Here is a 22,157-nt window from a genome sequence, read left to right on the forward strand (position 1 = left end):
TTCTCTAAGTTAATTTATTTACTGTAAGTGTAAGCCTACAAAATTTAGAACTGAGTCTTGCTTATTTTAATGGATTGATTTGCATGGTAAATGATTTTATCTTTTATTTTAATATTATATTTTTAATAATGTTTTAATGCACCTTGTTTTGTATACAAATTTTTAATAAGTATATTGTTTGCAGTAGGTAGTTTGTCTTGTTTTCATTTATTTTTATGTTGGAACATCATATAACAAACATTAAATGTCTGTTTACATATTGATAAAACACTTAATCGCTTTTTGAAAGGGTTGGGTAATCATAAAAATTAAGAAACTTTAAGGAGGTAATAAAAAGAACGACAAACGGAACAGTTGCCATCATAAGTATACTTACACTGTCACGTGTCAATTTACACCGCCAGCTGTCAGTTTCAGTTTAATATGACAAGACTTCGATGTTTCACGACCATTTCCTAATGGTCTAATGAATTAGAAAAAACCGTGTTTGTAGTGAAAAGTTCTTATTCTTATGATATATTTTGCATTTATTTGCGTCCAATGAGGTCAATAAAGTAACTATAAAGAAGTTCCTGTCGTAAGTACACTCATATTTCCTTCAATTAAATTAGCATCCCATTTATTTGTAACTATATTCCCAGAATTGCGCCGTAAACGTTATATTAATAATTTATTGCCGGTGATGATAAAGAACAAATCTATTTAATTCGGCGATGTTTCCTTTAATCTGTTGAGTGTTATTATCTAGGAGTGGTCTTGTACTTGCGATTTGTTAAACGAGGTGAGGCGGTATATTTGTAGACCAGTCGGGCGACATTTTACATAAACTAATTTTGTCAGGTACTTTGTTTTTTATTTTTTATCTATGTACTTAAATTATAATATTTTGTAGAAATGTTTACTAATCGTGCGCAAGAAATACCTACGAATTCGTCTGTATAATTTGACCCATTTTGGAAAGTAGTGTGTCTGTTTCAGAATATCTCAATAATATAATTTGGTTATTATTAACATGTAGGAATAAGTAAAGTGCAGTTAAACATTAATGTGTGAGTGTATTTTGTGCATTGCTTGAATCTATCAAATAAGTTAAGTCATAAATATTGCTAAAATTATTAATAATTAATGTCTGCCATAATTGAGTATTATTTTTCTTTACAGTTGTATAACTGGCCTATTGAAAAGAGAGGGAATTTACAATATATTCTTTATCAATTGTAGTATAACATTACAGTGTAGTTGGGTGTTTGGTTTATGTTAAACCTGACAAGTTTATTTTGTTTACTTTTCTCACTGAAACCAGAATGTTAGTGTAGTGTGTAGAATTTTAGTATATTTTTCTAATTCTAAAACAGTTTTATCTGAGGAGTTTAATTATCACTCTAAATAGTTTTTGAACAGCTGAAATACTACTTATTCAAGATTTCAGTTAATGTATTTTACAGCTTGTAGGTAAGGAAATAGTTTTAAATTGTGTTTTATTTATTTATAAGTTTAGAAAACTATATTTTTCAGGAATTAATGAACTGTTAAATAAGTTTTTGACATTCTAAGGGAATGTTATAGTATAGTCCTTTTAAATTCAATAAAAAGCTAATGCAATTAATGAACATTATATTTTTTTATACAATTTTCCCCATTACTATTATTATCAGTGTATCTAAATCGCTAATAAATACTTCTAGATTATGTCTTCCATACATATTTTTATCTTCTCTGGGCTACTTGTATAATTACTGTTATTGTTTTATATTTTAATCCACCTGCCTGGTCTGTTTATTTGCTACATTGTTTCCAAATGCAGACATTCTATATTTAATGTTACATGGATTCTGTATTATTCTCAATTATTTGGAGTGCATTTATCTTGGTACTGTTAGTGTCTATTTTTTTTATATAAAACTTTCACCTGCCATGCATGTAAATTGAATGTATTAGGGTTAGTTTGCCAAAAACTTCTAACTCAGGCTTATTTTCTTTGTATTTAAAGCATTTTTTGTCCCTGATGATTATGTTTTAGTGTTCTAGATGAATAGACGCTACTTTTAAAACCGTATGTGGTACATACCTTGAACTCCAGATCTATACCAGAATTGTTTATTTGTTCATCATCATCATTATCCAGCTTTTTGCGTTCAAAGTTGAACATAGGCCTCCCCTAATTTCTTCCAGTTCTGTCGGTCTTGAGCTTCCTGCAGCCAATTCCTAGTTATTCTTTTGATGTTGTCTGTCCATCACGTAGGTGTTCTACCTCTGCTGCTCCTGTCATTTCATGGTTTCCACAATGTAATTTTTTGGCTCCACTGCCTGTCATTCATTCCAGTCAACCTAACTTATACAGTTTCATTGTGACAAATACAGATATCCCGCATTTAGTGTTACATGGATTATCCAAAAGAAAAATTAATTTCCTATAGTCAGCTGTATACCATAAAAGGTATACTTATTTAAAAGAACCCCTTAGACCTACATCACAGAACATTTTTGGAATTACTATTCCATCATCAGTGCTTTTACAAGGTATATGTGGGTGAAGCCAGTAAATATCTGGGTAAAAACCATTTAAATGTTGTTAAATTAGTTTGAAAATACATTTTTGCTGATAATTTTATATAATGTTTAAGATTACATGGATTAAGTGATTATTCTTGGACCTGTATATTTGTGGTGTTAGTATCTAGTTCATTTTTTTAAACCTGTTACTTAAGATATAAGTAAATTGAATTTTTTATGCTTAATTTGCCAAATACTTCCAACTCATTGTAATAATTATAGACAAACAAACAAACAATAGAATTGGACCCAGTTTGTGAGACATGCACACCTCTTAAAAAATGACATGTAGGTATTACAATTCTTTGCTCACCCCGAGGCTCCAGACCATCCTCCACTTACTGATGTGCTATATTGGCTACAAATTGGCAAAATGCTTGTCAGATGGGAGTCCTGGGTACAATCACTCCCATAGGAACTACTTCTCTTAGTTAGGTTGAAGAGTGTGGGGTGCTATAATCCTCCTATCATCTTATGGATGAATACAGACATCCAGATGTAGATTAGTGTACTATTGTAAATCATTTTCAGGAGCTCATATATCTACTTCATTTGTATTTGTGTCTACTTCATTTTTATAAAGCTCTCACTCAATATAAAAGTAAATTAAATTCCCTATGCTTGTTTTGCCAAATACTAACTCAGTCTTATTGTTCTTTGAATTTACTCTTCTGTCTGATAATCTTAGATCTAGAGGCTTTTAATCATTTGCCAAACTTCCAATGACTGTTAAACATGTATGTATAGTAGTATACAGTATTGTGCGTTGTGCGAATTAATGTGAACAGAGATCAAAATTCAGTTTTCATAAGTTGGCACACCTGCTGTGCCTATTCTGTCAACTGTTTTGTCAAAAAAAAAACAACATAACCTTAAAACCTTATTAGTATATTGTTTAAAACATGTGCTTTGTGTTTTATATCATTATTATACTTTATTGTATCTCAGGTCATGTGCAAGTTGGTGTTATTTTCATTGATTTAACTGTGCAATCAGGTTTAACTTTTTAATATGGATATCACTCCTAGGAAAAGAGAAAGGATCATAACACTTAGTGAGCATACACCAATGACTCAGAGGGACATTGCAAAGGAGTGTTGTGTAAGTTTGGTTGCAGTAAACAAAATGATTAAACAAAAAAAGGAAACAGGGTCACTTGGAAGTGCAGAGAAAAGGAAAATGTGGAAGAAAACGGAAGACTACTCCTCGAGATGAAGCCTTTCTTTTGCGCGATAGCAAACTTAATCACAGAAAAACAAGTTATGACCTCCAGCAAGATTTAGAAAAGGCTGGGATAAACATTCACGACTCAACGGTATGCAGATGTCTCTTAGGAGGGAGAAGAGCCGTGAGAACGCAGAAGAAACAACTTCTGACAGCGTCTATGATGAAATAAAGACTAAATTGGGCAAAAAAATACGCTCATTGGAGTGCAAAAGATTGGAGAAAAGTGTTATTTTCTGATGAGACTCACTTCCTATCGCAGGGCCTGCGATCTAAATTCGTACGAAAGGCAGCCAATGAGTCACTTTCAGCTAGCCATATTAACCAAACAGTTAAACATCCCACCAAAAAAATGTTCTGGGGCTGTTTTCATACTCAGGAACTGGCACTCTTATTCCTATTGAAGGTATGATGAACAGTGAAAAGTACAAAGCCATGCTAGGACAATGCTTAGCTATAGAGCTTGACAAAATACAGGCTGAAGGGACTGCAATTTTTCAACAAGATTCAGCTCCGTGTCATGGTCAAGGTTATAATGAAATACTTCAAGGATAATAATATTACCCTTTTTGATTGGCTTGGGAATTCACCTGACCTTAATCCTATTAAAAATTTGTGGGCAGTATTTAAGGCTAAACTGCAAAAATTTGACTGTACGACAAAAACGAAAATGGTGGAAGCAGTGATTAAGGTGTGGTTTAGATATGAAGCAATCACAAACAATTGCAAAAAAACTTGTGGATTCCATGCTTAGAAGACTCCAGGAAGTCATAAAAGTAAAAGGGGGACATATTAAATACTAATTAATGAAAAAATCTCATGTAAGTGTACCTCAATTTACCTTTGGCCTAAATAAATCATATTTACAAATTAATTCTGTTTGTTCACATTAATTCGCACAATACTGTATCTTTTTCTACCATATCTAAAATTAATATGTTACAAATAGAATCTTTACCAAATTGTATTAATATAATAGAATTTGAGTTCCTAGTATATGACTTAGTTTACTAAATGTTGATATCTTATTTCTGTTAGTTCTGAATGTGTTCTTTTCATCCTAAACAGTCTGTTTCATCTTCACTTTGCCCTTCATTTACCTGTCAAATCACAAAATTTTATCATTGTTTTTTCAATGTTTGTGAATGTCTTACAAACCGAATAAAGATTTTTTATTTTCATTTACCCATTTTTAGACATGGGTCATCGGTTTTTAGAAATTTGAAATCTGATTAAAAAAAAAATAAATCAACATGTCCATATATGTAGATCAGATTGTAATTAATTACTTGGAATGTATATGCCTAGTAAATGAATCATTGGTTCTTGTAATGAATGGAAGTGAATAGGAATATGTTTGTTTATGAATCATTTATAATATATGTAAAAAATTATAATTCACCAATAAAAGGTTATTATGATGTAATATATACATGTTTTGCTAGTTCTATGACCTAAGTTGCTATGGTGGTATGTTTCAGAATCAAAATTCAACTGAATATAAACAATTGACTTCCTTGGTGTCTCTGTATAACCTTGTACACCAGATGTTAGTGTATCAAAACTTTCCAAAAATCAATATTAAATTACACTTTTAATGTAAAGTGTGATTGCGATGAACTTACTGCGACCCTTGTTAACTCTTAATTATAATTTAAATTTAAAATAACCCTTCTCAAAACACTCACTGTACAATCTAAAATTTGGATAAATGTTCCGATTTAATGAACAGTGCACTAAGAACTCAATAAATTCGACTGACCAAGGTAGCTGGCAAACAACATTTGGATCCTGCCAATTTTCAAACGCGAAATTATTAAGGTGCGAAATTTAAATAATTGTCAAGCTTTCCGATTTTTTTCTCACAATTTTCACTCCGTAAGAACCTTTTACAAAGTATTAGAAAATTAAAAGCAGTTCTGAAATTTAGTTTTTTACCAGTCTTGAGTATGTCATGGAAACAGTGCCAGTTTTAGTTTTGGACACAGTTTACAGTGTCAGACTGTAGAGAGACTGACAGAGTTATATCAACAACTCTTGCATAAGATTTGATGAATGACGCTGCTAGTCAGAAAGAAACTAGTCGCCGCTCGCTTAAAAAGAGACTGTTTTCTTCTCAGTGCGATATACAATCTTTTTAGAACTTACATAAAGTTGTTTGTTCATTGCCTGGTCTTTTGGAACATATTAATGGCACGCAACACCTTCGTAATTGAAAAAAAAAAAACAATTTAAAAGGATGATTCAATGGGAGCTGCTGTTGTGAAGACAGTTGTTTTGTTTCGAGATTATAACCGCAAACCGTCGACTCACCAATAGTGATATATTTTCATCATTAACTACTGTTTCTAAATTGTCTAATTTGATTGTCTAGAGATACGTCTAATCTAATTTTGGTATCAACATAAATGGAGCGAGATTTGCAGATGACATCGTCCTTATAGTATGTTGCAATAATGATGTTTGAAAAGTTCTATCACGCTTCCTTGGAGGTCGGACTAAAGATTAATATGAACGAGACGCAAATAATGACTAATCTGGTGCTAAATCGAAATATTGCTGTTGATGGAAGGGATATTGTGCATACTACATCGTATAAGTATTTAGGACATGAAATTCGGTTGGGCAGAGATAGCCAGACATGTGAGCTCACACTAGTCATGTGTAACACTGTGTGATATGACACTTTTGTGCTGATACTTTACGGTGCGTCATGTGTATTGACACCGCGACAATAAAGTGTCATGACACAGTAACAGTGTCGTAACACCCCGAGTGTTTCCGGCCCGAGCAATGCAATTCACCGCAATAGTGCGATTTAATACAAGATACAACAAAAAGAGACAGAACACGAAAGTTGTGACTTAAAGTTTTCGAATCTCACCGAAACGACGGTGTCTTTCAACTGCGTTGACTATTTTGTATTTTACCTGGTTGCCACGTTTTATATATTTTTACAGTGTCTATAGATAATTTTAAATCTTAAAAAATAAATTAGAATATATTTCTGTTTATGCAGATAAAATAATTAATAAAGAAAAAACTGTATTATAAAAAAAACAAATAAATAAAATTTCAAATCTAGGTCCAAACAACAAAACAAAAAACAAAAAATTTTAAATTAAAATTGTTATTAAATTATGTTTAAATATTGTTTAAATTTGTTATAGTTTAAATAATAATAGTTAACTTAAAAATCAGTGGAGAGATATTAAACGCTAAAGAAAGAATAAAGATACCTACATAAAAAAATCTAAATCTAGGTTAACGCAACAAAACAAAAAATTTAAAGTAAAAAAATATACACCTACTTATTCGTTATTGTTTAAGTTATCACTTAAAAAAATCACTTGACGAGATTTTATCCGTCTTTAATCTCTCTCGCTTTTCGTTGACTATCTGTCCGGCTTTAGAAAATATCCTTTCACAGGGGACAGATGTAGCCATAATACAAAGCCTAGTCTTCATAATTTGGTATAATTTTGGGTAAATGTGCTTCCTTTGGTGCCACCACAATAGAGGATCCTGGGATATACCGGAGCTATCTTTTCTCGCTAAAATGCTTGCTTGGTTGTTGGTGCTGTTGAACTTTCTTGTCAAAATCTTTCCATAAATTTAGAAGTAGACCTTCCTTATACGGTATATTTTGAATTGGTTGTTCAATATTTTCCTCTTCGTTTTCTTTTTGTGTGGGTAATTTTGTGTTGGCTACCTTGCTGTACAAATTCTCTACTGCTTTGCGATACTGTCTTTCGTCTATGAAACCAAATTTTTTAAATCTGGTGTCCAAGATTGTTGCTTGAGCTATTAAAGTATGTATGTTCCTCTATATCTGAAAATCTTTGTTTTAGTTCAAATTGCAGATTTTTTACCATATTTTAAACCTGAGGCATCATTGTATTTATGTCAAATGAATTCATGTGTTTCGTAATTTGTTTGTAATAAAATATTATTGACGAAGCACTAACTTCTTGCTCGGAACTTATGGCAGTTGTAACTAAATTAAAAATTTCCAGAACTTTAATGGACTGTTCAGCAATAGTCCAGTTTTCGTTTTGTAGAGGCCCAACAGATTCTGTAGCTGAACTATTTAAAACTGCCAATGTTGATATGATTGCATTTTTCATCTGTAAAATTCTCTTAATCATATCAAATGTGAAATTCCATCGCGTAACTACATCATTTTTTAACTTTAGTGATGGTATATCCATTCGCCAAATCTCGGACTGCTGTCAAAAAACTGACAACGTCGCAATATATCTAACTAGTTCATCAATCAAACATCAACAAACACATTTTGAGTTTTTAACCTGTCGGATCTATTATCCCTTTGTGTGCTTTGTTCTCAAAAAGGTTTTATTTGTGAAAAGATCAACTCTCGGTCAGTCTCGCACAGCTATTAAGTAAATGCAAAACAGATGTTACAGCTTAGGGAAGGTTTCAAACTTTCACGTAGTGTCAATGGCTTACTGTGTTATATGACACAATAGTGTTGACACACTGAGTTGATACAATAAACTGCGCCAGTGTTGCTGTATCAACACCTAAAAATTTAGTGTGTTACCCATCTTTAGCTCACACGTCGCATACGATTAGCCTGGGCAGCGTTTGGTAAATTAAACTATGTATTTAAATCGGACTTACCCATATGCATCAAAAGGAAAATCTTTGACTAGTGTGTGTTACCTGTACTCACAACATCAACACTCACCAAAAAGGTGGTGAATAAGATTCGCATGACTCAGAGGGCTATGGAGCACAGCTGTTGGGTGTCTCTCGAAGAGACTGAATCTCAAACGAAGAAATACTTTGTAGAACAAAAACAACAGACGCCATCGTAAAAATCGCGTCTCTTAAAGGGAATTGGGCAGGATATGTCGCCAGATTATCAGACAACCGATGGACAAAACGTATTGTCGAGTGGAGACCAAGACAAGCACTACGGAATAGGGGACGCCCACCAACCAGATTGACTAACGACCTGAAGCGTGTTAGCAGTAACTAGATGCAAGACGCACAATACAGAGACAGATGGAAGAACTGAGGGAGACCTATGTCCAGCATAGGTGGACACGTACAGATTGATGATGATGATGACTTCGAAGGGAATCTTTTTCTGCTCTGTATCGATTGCATAGCAATTTTAGATAGAATTTAAATTGCACGCGAGTAATTCCCAAATTTTTTTGTGCACATTCTCGGAACACATGCAAAATAGCTTTCTAGTTCGTACATACTCAATCAACAATATTCTACAGTCCCGAGTCTAACACATTTGATATTTTCCGGTGTTGTTGTGTTGTAATGTCGAACGTAACGCGGGTCACTGCTAAAACATTTTTAAACTGATTGATTCATTAATAACAATGTGACGAACGCAAATAAGAAAATGTTAACATAACCTTACTATTACGGACTAGACACTTACCATTAGTAACTATATATGGCAGGTTCTTTTAAAAGTTACTGATTACGATCGTACCATACAGGGGATGCTGGAATGTTTTGACGTAAAGTTATTACCGAATGGGAGACAGTTACTCCATAATAGAAAACTATCGACATGTTAAATGTCTGATATGAACCGTGCCCCGTGATACTAGACGTTATATTTTGTCATCCTAGACTGTAAACACCAAATGATTGATTGTGTAAATGTTTTTAATTGACAATAGTACATCATTATTATTGCAGTGTTATTGATCAATTTACTGTTGGAATTTTTAAGATTTTCTGTCTAAGGCAGTTTTAAAAATAAAATTAGTGTACTGAACTGAGTTTATTATGTTTCATTATTTAAAATGTTCTATCACTTAGTTTATTAAAGTCTTTAATTTTACAATATTATACTAATTTATTTCACACTATAATTATATAATTTATTTACAACATTTATTACAATTTATTTATCCCGACAATACGCGCGTTACATTTCAAAACTCGATACGATTTATTTTCAGACTAACTAACACAATGAGAATTCCTCTATTTATATTAAACAGCCGTTGTTCTGGAATCCCCTCGGCGACCTGTGTTGACCTTTCTCGAACGGAAGGGAGCGCCAAACAGGTTTCTAGCGGGTCGGAGAATATACGAGAACATTCTTGTTTAGAATAATAACATGTTTACAGGTTAAATCAGTTAGTCATAGTTATCGTAACAGTACATTAAACTGTACTGTACAGGTGATTAAGATTGTTTAAATGTTATTATGGTCTTATTAGTCGGATACAATAATCAATCTTCCCACATTACACAAGTATGGAAACATTACGTTTCCATACTTAAAATAAGTTACCAGGGCGTATCCAATAAATCGAAGGAATTTTATGATTAACCTGGTTTTTAGTTATCCTTGCAATTGTGAATGATGTATGTCTTGTTTTAGCTGTCTCTCCTCCTTTATTACAAGTTTCTAAAGACCGATTCTTTCAAAACCATATTAAATACGACGAAACAAGTCATATTTTTTTAGATCTTATATGTTTTCTTCTTGAACAATAAAAAAATTAAAGCAAACACAATATTTCATTGAAGGTGATCTAAAACACAGAAATAATGAAGCAACACAGCGAAAGAGGAAGCGAAAAAAGGTAGTGAAGTAAAGGTTGCTTGAAAATTAAACAATAACTCTGCTAAGAACAAATCGAAACGAATAAGGCTAGAAATGTTTGTGATGACAATGTGTGAGCTTGCGTTATCCTGCTGAAAAATTGTATGTTGGAGCGTCTGAAGGTAGGGTATGAGATGTGGTTCCAGAATTGCTTCTATATACCGCTGAACTGTCGTTCCGGTGAACCATAAGCGATGGTACCCTACACTACCAATTGGTCTTCCATGTTCTGCAAACTATTGATTTGAATAGACCTTGTAATGGAGAAGCGGTGTATTAGAGCCATCAATCTTAGGCAATGATCTTGACGCTCTGTTGTTCTTCGGCTTTGCCCCGTTCCCCTCGATGTAAACTTCTGTGAACCGTTTTTGCAATTTCTCGAAAATAAATTTCGGCTTCTCTTCGTCTTCTTACTCTAGGCATTGTAAACGACTTTTAAATAATTGCTAAATTTGGATCTGTCCTGTTAAATTTTTCACATGCGAAAAACCATGTTATATTTTTCGCTGTATTAATTCCAATAATTCTCAACCTCAATGTTACAAATCATTACCATTACCGTAATACAATCCTTAGCAATAATTCCTACGCCTACCCCTTTAGACATACAGATAGTTTTAAAATAGCAAACAGAAAAAAAATCTCTCTCTGATCTCGACGTTCGTACCGAATAGAAGTGTCTTTTTGGTCTAACTCTCGACTGTTGACTCCCCGTAGCAACAGACTCTGTTTCTTTTATCTTTTCTTTTTCATCTAGCCGCGTCCATCGCAAACGGACGTTTCCATAGCTTTCTCTTTGATAGATATTCCGAAAAATACCGTGAATTCTCTTGACTTTTGAATGGTATAGACAACAGACGCAAATATGGCTCTATCTCAGCGATCTTATTGTTAGTAGCGTGAGACTCTTGTGTAAAAACCGCTAAAGACAGCTCCTCCCCCCCCCCCCCATACGAGAAACAATCGCGAAGAATGGAAGCCTGCGTATATAAATACCGCGTGTAACAGCAATATTGGTAAGACCTTTTATAAACCTGATTTGGCGTTTATCTGTATAACCCTTTATTACCTGTCCTAATTATTTTGAACCAGTCCTATTGAATACAGTTCAGAATGCGTTTACAGCTGAATTCTTAATGTATCTGAATAATAGTTGTACAAATCCATTATAGCATTAGAAAAGTTGGTATGTCCTCTAAAAGTCTTCGCAAGTTCATCAATGGAAGGGTTTTTTATCTTCCACAATACATTTCTGATTTGTGTAGTACTTGGCTCAAATTTCATATCGACATCGACGATAATTAGCTCCTCAATAGGTTCTATTTGTTGGTCTGGAAACTCTGTGACAAACTCTACTGGTAAGCTTTGAATATAAATATTCTCATCAGGATCTAAGTTGGTTTCATCTCTAAAACATTCTTAAGAGGCAAATTTTGAAGAAATTGCTTGTAAAAATATAAATAAGCTCGATCTATAATCATATTACTTACCTTTTAAACATAGTTCATACAGCCAAAATAAAAGAATTACGAAAAAAACGAATAAAAACCAACCAAAATCTAAAGAGATATAACATGTGCTCAATGCGAATAGACACTTGCCAGACGACTAACAAAATTTACGCACGAACTAAAACGATTGCGGGATATGCAACCCTATTTTCTAATACGTAAGGACGTATCAGATTGAGTACGATGCGAAGCAACGGCTTTAAACACACACAATTTAAGGAAACGATCATTTAAATAGGTTGTAGCAGATCTGCTACATTGCGCAGTATACGGTTACAAAAGCGATTTTTCAGGTGCCAACTGAAGACTGGAATAACTGTTTTACGAATTGGTTTGAACGTACGGAAAAGTGTATGATTTTTGAAGGCACATATTTTGAAAAATAATAAAGTACTTTAAGTCTATAACCCTCGTATTATCTTTATTTTGTATAATGTAGGTTTCTTTTCTTATTTTGGTAATAATACATGGTTCTTTATTTTAAATTTGTATTGATTCATTTATAACTGTAACACATTCTGCATGGCGCCCATTACATTCGTAAAATCTACTGAGAATAGATCATTGTAGGTAAGACTACGATGATTCCTCTTTTTGATGATTCTGACACATCTCAGAGAAGTCTCAAATCTCAATTTAGTCTAATTTGTTAGTGTGAGGGTTAAAATACTAACACAAGGTTGGTGGCCACCCTTTTGTGAGTTAATTGTCACTATATTATAGGCTAAAGCCCGTAGTTTTTACAATTTTCTTATTGAAAGACCCCGTAATTAACATGTTCGACTGAAACATCAACTTTCTGATTTTTCAATAAAACACGTCAAGTGGACTAGGTTGTGTAGAAATCAAGTTGACTGATTTGTGTTGTGTTTTATGTTGTATATTTAACAAATGTCATTTTCCCCATTTTAGGTAATATATTGGATACCGTAAAAGAAGTTTCTGTCAATGTTGCCCTTCGCAATTCATGATAAATTTTCTAATGACATAATAATTTACGTATACCGTACGCAAACAATGATAGAACAGCGGTTGATTATTTAATTTCAATATGTATATTAGATGTGTCCATATTATTATTTATTTTGTAATTCATTTTATATGTTAAAATGTAAATAGATAACCAAAACAAATTTATTATGACAGCATTAGTTCACGTCAATAGAACCGTAGATAAGAACTAACGGATGTCAGGTGCTGTTTAAAAAACGTTGGCAAATTTTTTAATTAATAATTGAAGCAGTTGTTGACAAATTATGGACATTTATATTTTTGCAGAGTAATTTAAACAAAAAACAAGTTTAGCTAAATTGTTGTTGTGATCGATGAATAATTTATTTCCTCGGGAGTTTTTTCAAAAAACACGGATTTTGATTAAAAATAACTTTTATCTACAACAAAAATAGTAACATTAATTGTAAATACTCCCAAACACTATTTTTTTAAATTTTAAGCTTCTCAATTAATTGAACTCTGTTTTTTCTTATTAGTCCATTGAAATGTTACATTTTTATGCTTTAGCGTGCATTATTTTATTGATGTGTTGGGAAGGTAAATACTCGTATAAGCTTAAGATCAAGTTTGTGGGGTCGCCACCCTTGTCCACCGGCCGCCATCTTAAAAAAGGGGGGAAAGGGTTTTCGCGCTGTATCTCGTAAACTAGCAACCCTACAAAAAATTTTATCAGACGTTGTTTATAGCAAATTAAATTTTCTACAACTTCATTTGTATTACTTTTTATCTTAAAATTTGAAAATAAAAACGTTATAAATAAAAATGACTAAAAACTTTTGAACAAATTTTCTTTTGAGCCTTATAAACTTTTTTTCTCGTAATTTTACAAAATGACATCAGAGCGATATTATAAAAGGTTTTTAATAGATTAATTTTACCTTGCCAGGGAACAAGAGTGGCGACCCCACAAACTTGAACTTGTAACGAAATTATTTTGCCTACCTCAGGGTAAGAATATAGGGGTAGAAATAGGGGACAGAAGCTATGGGGGCGAAGATAGGGCAAGCAAAACAATCGTTACTGATGCGAACGGCACTCAGGGGGTTGTTGGAGAGCTGGGGTCGTGGATAAGTTGAAATAAATGGGTCGGATTGGGGTATCTACACAATGAATGAAATAAAGGGGTTACTTACATAAATCTCCTGGGCAAAATGAAACGAGATATGGCAGACAAGGTTACCTCTAGCTATTTAAATTTGGACGCCGCTTCGAAGAAAACTTCCTGCTGGAAAAAGAAAGAAAATTTCTTCTTCCCTAAAATCAAAAATACATACAAGGGTTAGGAGATTTTCCAAAATAAAATAAACAAAGGATCAGAGAAACAAATCAAAACGTTTATTTTTGTCTCATACAAATAGTTATCAACACATAAATGGCATAAAAAATATACTATATAAATAGTTGCCAAACACAGAATAAAAAAAAAACTTACATGTGTCCGTTTACAAACTTCATTTACAAAGAGGTTGGAGATACTACAAAAACTTACAAATGTTATCGCACAGAAATTAACCTTTTTTTAAAACAAGCAAAACAAATAAATATCGAAACAAATGAAGCTAGCTGTCATATGTTAGCATTAAATTAAAAAAAAAAACAATTGAAATGACAACTAAGTTAAACCATAAAATTTACAATTTATTAATTATTACAAAATCCTTTTAAATTTTAACGAAAGCAATTATTAATAATTATCAAAAATAATGTCTGTCTTTACTTTAAAATTAATATGTTAAATGTTACCTTGATTTCACTGTTTAGCACTTAACTTTCAAAAAAACTGGTTAACATCTATGGGACTCTATCTGGACATATTCTCCAACAGGGACAAAACAAACCATTTCCATACTCAGGGACGAACAATCAAGAGATGTAGAATTATTTTCTGTGGAGGAAGCAAGCTGACAACGGGGACATCCTATATAATAATTTTCCAAATTTCTTCAGTGCCGGTTCACAAATCTTATGGTGATTACTATGTTCTAAACTGCCATATTGCAGAGAGTATTATCACCTTAACCGGTCTTAAGACATAACACAAAAAAAAATCTTTCTACTCTGGCATCTCTTGCTTCACTCCATTGTAGCACGTCTGCTCTGCTTGGGGCTTAAATTTCGACCCCTCAATGCCTTACATTTTACAAATTTCAACGCAAAATAAATTTCCCTTTACGTCTCACAGCTAGTTTTTGCCTATAAACTTAAAACAAACAATCTACCCTTTTTTGACCTCGTTCTTAGCAACGAACCAACAAAAAAACTTCTTGATTATTTACTTTTAAATTGGTTAACTGGAAATTTTTTACCTCACAATACATACAGAGAATAGGGGAATATTAATGTAAACAAGGACAAAAAAAAATATTCTCAGTTAATACGTCTTAGAAAAACTGTATACGTGACTTGCAATATTATATTAGGGGACTCGAAACAACTTTTAAATATTCCAGTTTATTGCGTTTTAACGACGAAAGACAAAAACAGCTGAATACCAAAACTTGATATTTAGAATCTCAACTTAAAATGCCATAATGTATTGATCGTTTTAAAATTCATTTGCAAACAGAAAAAATATTCCACCAAATTTAAAACGCTACAAACTTAACCACCCTCGCATATAAAAAAAAATAAAATTGCGTCCTCTCAAAAATGTAATCTCAATGCTCCTTTTCAATGGACTATATAAATATGGTGTTTTTGAATACAACTCACATATACAAAATTGCTACCAACTAGTATTATTATCAGTGAGAATTCGCGATTGAAACTGAATGTAGAGGGCAGGTCGATTGCAGTGTCATGGCCGATATAAATGGTATAAACAACTAATGTTTACCATTGCTTTTGCATGTTTAGTTTGGTTTAAGACGAGTTATTTTATCATTTATAAATGAAAATTAGACTTAATGATATCTTTGAGTATTGTGGTGAAGCAAAGAGTCTATTGGTTGAAGGGGAAGCAGTTTTCAAGTGATGAATTCTTAAATTTTAACTTTATGTTTGGAACTGGCTTGTGTATTGATGAATCCAGAATTCTATTTTGTGTATACTTGGCAAACCCAGAGTATAATGTTTTGTGTAATGTTTGTCTTACTACCTAATATATGCATTATTTTATATTATGCCTTGTTTTTAATATGTTAATTTTTATTTTATACTATTTTTTGACATGTAAGTACTTTATTGTATATTAACATAAATAAATAACTTTTTGAGTTTATTGTAAGATAGTTCATTTGATTACATGAAATCAACCTTAACTTGGAGAGACATCTGTCAAAAAAGATTTGTCTTTAAAAGATTCCGTAATAAATCATGACGAAAAAACCTCACGATACTATCCCAACATGGTAAGTATTTGTATTTCTCTTATTCAAGAAAATAAATTATGTATTCTCAGTATGTTATTGACTTAATGATAGTGGTATTTTCTTTTTATTGATTTCCTCTTTTTCCTCAAGTTTTCCAGTTTAGGAAAGAGAAATAGAGAAATATTTTTTTTTCGATCTTGAATTGCATTGAGGAACAGAACAATATCGATTTGATTTAAAATACTTTCACGTAGTCACATTATATTGGTTTATAAAGAATATTCTTTGGCAATATACTGTGACATAGTGATAATGCTGAAATTTACTAAAAAAATTTAATAATTCTATTCAAATCAACAGCTGTCTGGTTTGTTTATACCACTTATAGTAGTTTAAATTTATTCCGCCAGAGGTCAGATACTTTGTTTTCAATCGCGAATATAGCAGAGCTGAGCCGTTTCGCCAGGCGTTCTTGTTTATTGTCAACCGTTACCAATTTGCCGTGTCAATCCTCCTCACTTACACCAGTGGTTCTCAAACTTTTTTAGTCGCGGCACCCTTGTAGGTCTAAAAATATTTTGAGGCGCACCAAACCTTGAAGCGATTTGGGAAACGACAAAAACTGAAAAAAATACAAATCTGAGGCTCATTTGATTTCAATATACACTTTATTTCAGATCAATAAAATACAGTACATTTGATATTCAAATATCCTTACTTAATGTGACGAATGAAACTGTTTCGATGATGTTTTCATTATATCCTTTATAATAATGGGAATCTTTGTAAGTTTGACTCTCAAATCCCTTGATGCTTGAAGTTTGCTTCTGGATTTGTTGAAAGAAGACTCGCAGAGATAAGTCGATGTGAAACACACAAGTTTTTTTACTGCAACCTTGCCAACAACATTATTTTCTGAATATACCTGCATCCAGGACTCTTCTTGACTTCTTTCACGGTATTTGAGTTTTAAACTGCTATCTTCGCTGATCTCAAGTAGATTTTGAAAAACTTCATTTGTCATTCCGACTGGTTTATTTTTTGGGTCACACGAAAACGGGTCCATCATCCAGCTATATAAGTCATCTGAGTAAATGTCAGGAAAATAGTTTACAATACTTTCTTCAAAACCTTGCAAATGAGCAATAACAATTTCAAAGAAGTTCGTTTGAGGATTGATTTCATTTGTTATAACAAATTCCTGTAATCGAGAGAAATTTGTGAGGTTCCTCTTTCCAACACATGTTTTGAAAAATGTAACTTTTTTACGCAAGGCTTTGATTTTATCTAATTGTGCTTCTCCTTTGCCTTGAAGCGAAGTGGTGGTTTTAATTATTATTTTGAAGATGTCTGAAAGGTATCCCAATTTTAACAGCCAATTGACATCTTTTAATTCTTCAATGAAAGACTCCTCTGTAAATGTGATAATCAGTGGATCTTTTAGTTCAAATAGTCTCCCTAACATTGTTCCTCCCGATAGACTCCGGACCTCTGTGTGGTGCAAAAGATTGAAGTGATCCGTACCCATATCTTCAGCGGTGAGCTTTAACAGGCGTGCTTGAAGCGGACGGCTCTTCACATGGTTAATTATTTTCACAGAACCATCCAATACGACTTTTAAATCTTGCGGCATCTTTTTAATTGCCAAAGAATAGCGATGTAAGATACAGTGACTGCTGGAGCCATTTTCTGCCACTACCTTTATTCTAGACACCGCCCCTCTAATTTTACCAACTATTGCAGCCGCTCCATCACTGCAAATATCCACACATTTACTCCACTCTTCTTATATACTCGTGGATAGCCTTGAAAATTTCTTCACCAGTGGCATAACTTTTAAGCTCTTCACACATAAGGAGTTCTTCTATTTTCATCCCGAATGGAAACCTCACAAACACAAGCAGAACAGCAAGTCCAGCAACGTCGGTACTTTCACCAAGCTGTAAACTGAAGAATTCACAAGTTTTTAATCTATTTATAAGCTCTCCCTCTACAAAGTCTGCAATAGTGTGAATTCTCTTGCTTGATAGTGCTGTTTGACATCTTCTTGGTTATATCTTGACCTAAAATGCATTGTACGACATCCTTCAAGCAAGGTTTAATCAGTTCCTCGGCAATAGTATGGGATTTTCCATCTTTTGCAATGTGCAAAGAAACAATAAATGATGCTTCAGTGGCATTTTCGTTTTCATTTTTGCAGACTCTTTTCATCATGCATGACCCTGCCTGAAGAGATAAAGCACGACGTTTGAAGATATTTTCTGCCTGATCAGCTAAACCAGGATGATTATTTTCCAAATGTCTTTTTAATTTAGATGGAACCAAGCACCCATTATCAACAATTTTGTGACAATTAACGCATTTGCCTTCTGGTGCCCGTTCGTTGCCAACTTGAATAAAGCCATATATCGTGAGATAGCTAGTATCACACCTTCTTATTTTTTCCCGAATTTCTTTTTGGTAAGGAACCTCATTTCCACGAATTAAGAGAGAACAACTTGGATGAGCTGGACTCAAATGGATCTCGTGGACATTTGCATCTTCTCTATATCTGCTAGTTGTCACTGAATCAGTTGATTTAGATTCTTCAGTGACTTCACTACATTTCTTTTTCAAAGACCCAGATTTCAGCCAATTTTCCATTATTCTGGAATGAAAAAATGTCCCAAATAAAAGAGAGCAAAACATTGCCAACAATGAAAGGTATTTTCCAACCGTACTAGTGCAAGACATATTTTGTGGCAAAAATAGCAACAAAAGTACGTAATATTATACATATTAATTCTAATGAATATAATTACTTACGTCGTCACTGTTCTTCTGCAGTTATATCTAAAACTTCCACTTTGAAATCTAACTCTAATTTTTACAAAACTCACTGATCGGCTGCAAGAATTAAACTGTGGAATGAATGCAGGTGTCAGTCGCGTCGGTCGAATTCGCCTGTTTGTTTCCCGGTCGCCATCGAGAATACACAAGTACAAATAGTCAACAACGTTCGATTGGACAGTGGTGCAGTGGCCGGTTGTTCGACTTTTCTTAAATGTTCCACGTCACCCTTGGCAAATGCTTGAGGCACCCCAGGGTGCCGCGTCACCCAGTTTGAGAACCTCTGGCTTACACCATTCTTTTAAAATTAAGTGCTGATACACAGAATGCTCTAAAACCGATGAAGTAGTTGTGGCTGGATTCTACGAAGGGAAACCAAGGCTCTATTGTCTTCTAAGCGGAAATTTATTCCCATAGAGATGTGTCTGGACGAACTAATAAATAGGAACTGAAGGACCAGATCTATAAAAATTATATCTGATAGCCATGCGACACTAACAGCACTGTAATCGAATCGAATTGACTCCAACTTAGTTTGGAACTGTCGGATCTATCGAATCCGAAGAAGTAACAAAGTAAGTTTACTCTGGGTGTCTTGACATACTGGTATTAAAGGAAAGGAAAAAGTGGACTTGCCAGGGGAGGGGCAAAAGAAATATTAATAGGCACAGAACCTTTCATTTGCATAGCAAGAATCACAGTCAAAAAACAATATCGGACGGGGTGGAACATAACCACTAGTACGATCAAACGGATCTGGTAGATATGGATAAAACTGATCGTAGAATTATCATATAGATAGCTGTATTCAGACAAATGGCGGCTATTTTGAATATTTTTTTGCTGTTTGTAGTTCATATATTCAATAAATTATCCAAGAATGTTTCAAATCAATTCATTAGCTTAATTTTTTTAGTTAAATACATTGTATGAATATTTATGACAGGACTGGTTAGTTCCCTTAATATTCCGATGCTGTCCTTTAATCAGCCCACTGAGCAAAACCCCTATTTACAAAGATTTAATCTTTGCAATGCATACGGATCGTGCATTATGCCCACAACGGTAGTCGTAGCATTTCAATTTTATCCGACCAGAGACAAATCTTTATTGTAATTACTGGTGACACACGGATCAATACACTGGACAAACAAACATCCGATTGTTGTCTTTTAATTTGTTTCTGAATCGTTTTATAATGTCTCTCGAATCGTCGATATTCTATCCTTTTCTAGAAGAGTATTTAAAGTAGATGTATCTCAAGGACGGTCATTTACAAAATCTGGTTTTGCTTTATTTTTATTTGAAATGTCAAATAAATATATATTTATGTAAATATAAATATCGATTTTAATAAATTCCTGAACGAAATTAATACATCATTTTTCACTTTTACTAAAAACACCGTGAAATTTAAAGGAACGGATAGTTTATATTTTTTTGTCTTTTTTCAAATTTGAAATTAATTTTTTACAAGAAAAAGTTTTGTTTTATAAAAAAATACAAAAGACAAAAATAGTGTATTTGTAAAAAAATTGCAATTGTGTATTTAGAAATTCTAATGCTTATTTTTTTTCAAAAACGTGTGCACTATAAGAGCCCTTATGACTGCAGCTCACCGTGTTTTTATAGGTGGTGTTACCAATCATTGCTTGAGGCAAATTCTACCATATTCCAATTAGAGCAGTCCTCATCTCCTAGTGTTCTTGTACTTTACCTAGTGATCTAGATTATGATGAATTAATCTTAGAATACCGGTACACTCTGGCCATCGAGCAAAAAGACAAAAGAGGGAATCTAATCGTTATGAAAAGGCGACCAAAAAAGTGGCCTCTGATGGCGGACATATCCGGAAATGCGAATGCGCCAAATTTAAATTTTCCGACACTTATTAACAGTAGCTATAAAATAGTTTTCAGAATGTGTCTTAGACGAGATAATTTTAATTAAATATTAACGATAACAGTCTAAAATCTGAAACAATTGTTAAAAAACTTCAATATAAATAAGATTTCATGTGACACTTGGGACACATAATAACATAACCCAACTAAATTTGATTTCTTAAACAAGGAAAGACTCTCTTTCCTTGTTTAATTTGGCCTCTCAAGATGGCACTTCCTGTCTAACAATATTTTTGCCCCCACTACCTTTACATTCCCTCTTTTGTCTTTTTGCTCGATGACTCTGGCTCGAAGGCACCAAATCAAAATATATTCAAAAATATCAAGTATCATATGTACCACAAAATAATTTATAATACATTCAGGTAACGTGATCAAATAAAGTATCAAACTGCACTGAATAACCAAGTTCACTAATCATACAAAATATTCAAATATATCACATATCAATAAAGTTATCATATTATAATCTATATTATAATGTAAGCTTCCTAAATCAACATCATTATTATTTATTATAAGAACACATGAGAACAGTAGATAATAAGATACTTCAGGATACTGACCCCATTTCCCGAATTTTTGGTAAATGCGCCACCAGTCTCTCATAAAACGACAGACAGCAGGTCACAACATGCCACAGCTGAGATGACGCTGTGGCGTACTGTCTGTAGCTGCTTGACACTGTCTGTAGCTGTGGCACGCTGTGTTTAAGGTATTTGTGACACGCTGTCTGTCGTTTTAGGGGAGATGTGGCGCCTCCACCATAAATTCAGAAATGGGATTTTATTTCTCTGTTTAATCTACACAATTCTTTTTTTCTGCCGTCGTTCTGATATATGAGAATCCCGTCCTTCGTTCCGCACTTTTCCATCTGTCCCGTCCCCTCAGCAAAACTCGCTGTCCCGTCACACGGGACAAAATGCGGGTACATACGTCCCGCGTTCATTCTTAGGGAGATTTGATTCTTTTTCGCTCTTCAAGAAGTTGCAGTGTTCTGTCTGTTATCCAGTGCTTTTTCTTGACGATCCTCTTTTTTATTCTGGTTCTTTCTACAGCGGTTTGTGAAAACATCCATTTCTGGATGCATTCCACATTTCTTCTATGCAGAATTGTTATCTGTATACTCATTCATAAAAATGAGATATTTTGGCTTAGATCTTTCAACTAACATCTACTTGACACACGGTACCACTAC

General features: G+C 33.4%; 3 protein-coding genes across 6 annotated transcripts in view; 1 reads left to right on the forward strand and 2 right to left on the reverse strand.

Annotated features, from left to right (window-relative positions):
- Positions 1–402: 402 nt before the first annotated feature.
- Positions 403–22,157, forward strand: part of krz (beta-arrestin protein kurtz) — a 119,275-nt gene continuing 97,520 nt past the window's right edge. The window contains exon 1 of one of the 4 annotated variants that reach the window (XM_072522251.1): positions 403–577. The gene's annotated coding sequence lies outside the window, so the exon portion shown is untranslated. Of the gene's footprint in view, positions 578–700; positions 841–1,259; positions 1,453–22,157 lie in introns of those variants that run through there. The other 3 variants (XM_072522254.1, XM_072522253.1, XM_072522252.1) reach the window with 3 other exon arrangements.
- LOC140433614 (zinc finger BED domain-containing protein 5-like) lies at positions 16,945–17,859 on the reverse strand. The gene has a single exon (XM_072521597.1). It carries the CDS (start codon positions 17,857–17,859, stop codon positions 16,945–16,947), a length of 915 nt encoding a protein of 304 aa, XP_072377698.1.
- On the reverse strand, positions 18,198–18,869 carry LOC140433615 (zinc finger BED domain-containing protein 5-like). Its single transcript, XM_072521598.1, has one exon. It carries the CDS (start codon positions 18,867–18,869, stop codon positions 18,198–18,200), a length of 672 nt encoding a protein of 223 aa, XP_072377699.1.

This window comes from Diabrotica undecimpunctata, chromosome 2, assembly GCF_040954645.1.
Source record: "Diabrotica undecimpunctata isolate CICGRU chromosome 2, icDiaUnde3, whole genome shotgun sequence".
NCBI classification, from domain to species: Eukaryota; Metazoa; Arthropoda; class Insecta; order Coleoptera; family Chrysomelidae; genus Diabrotica; species Diabrotica undecimpunctata.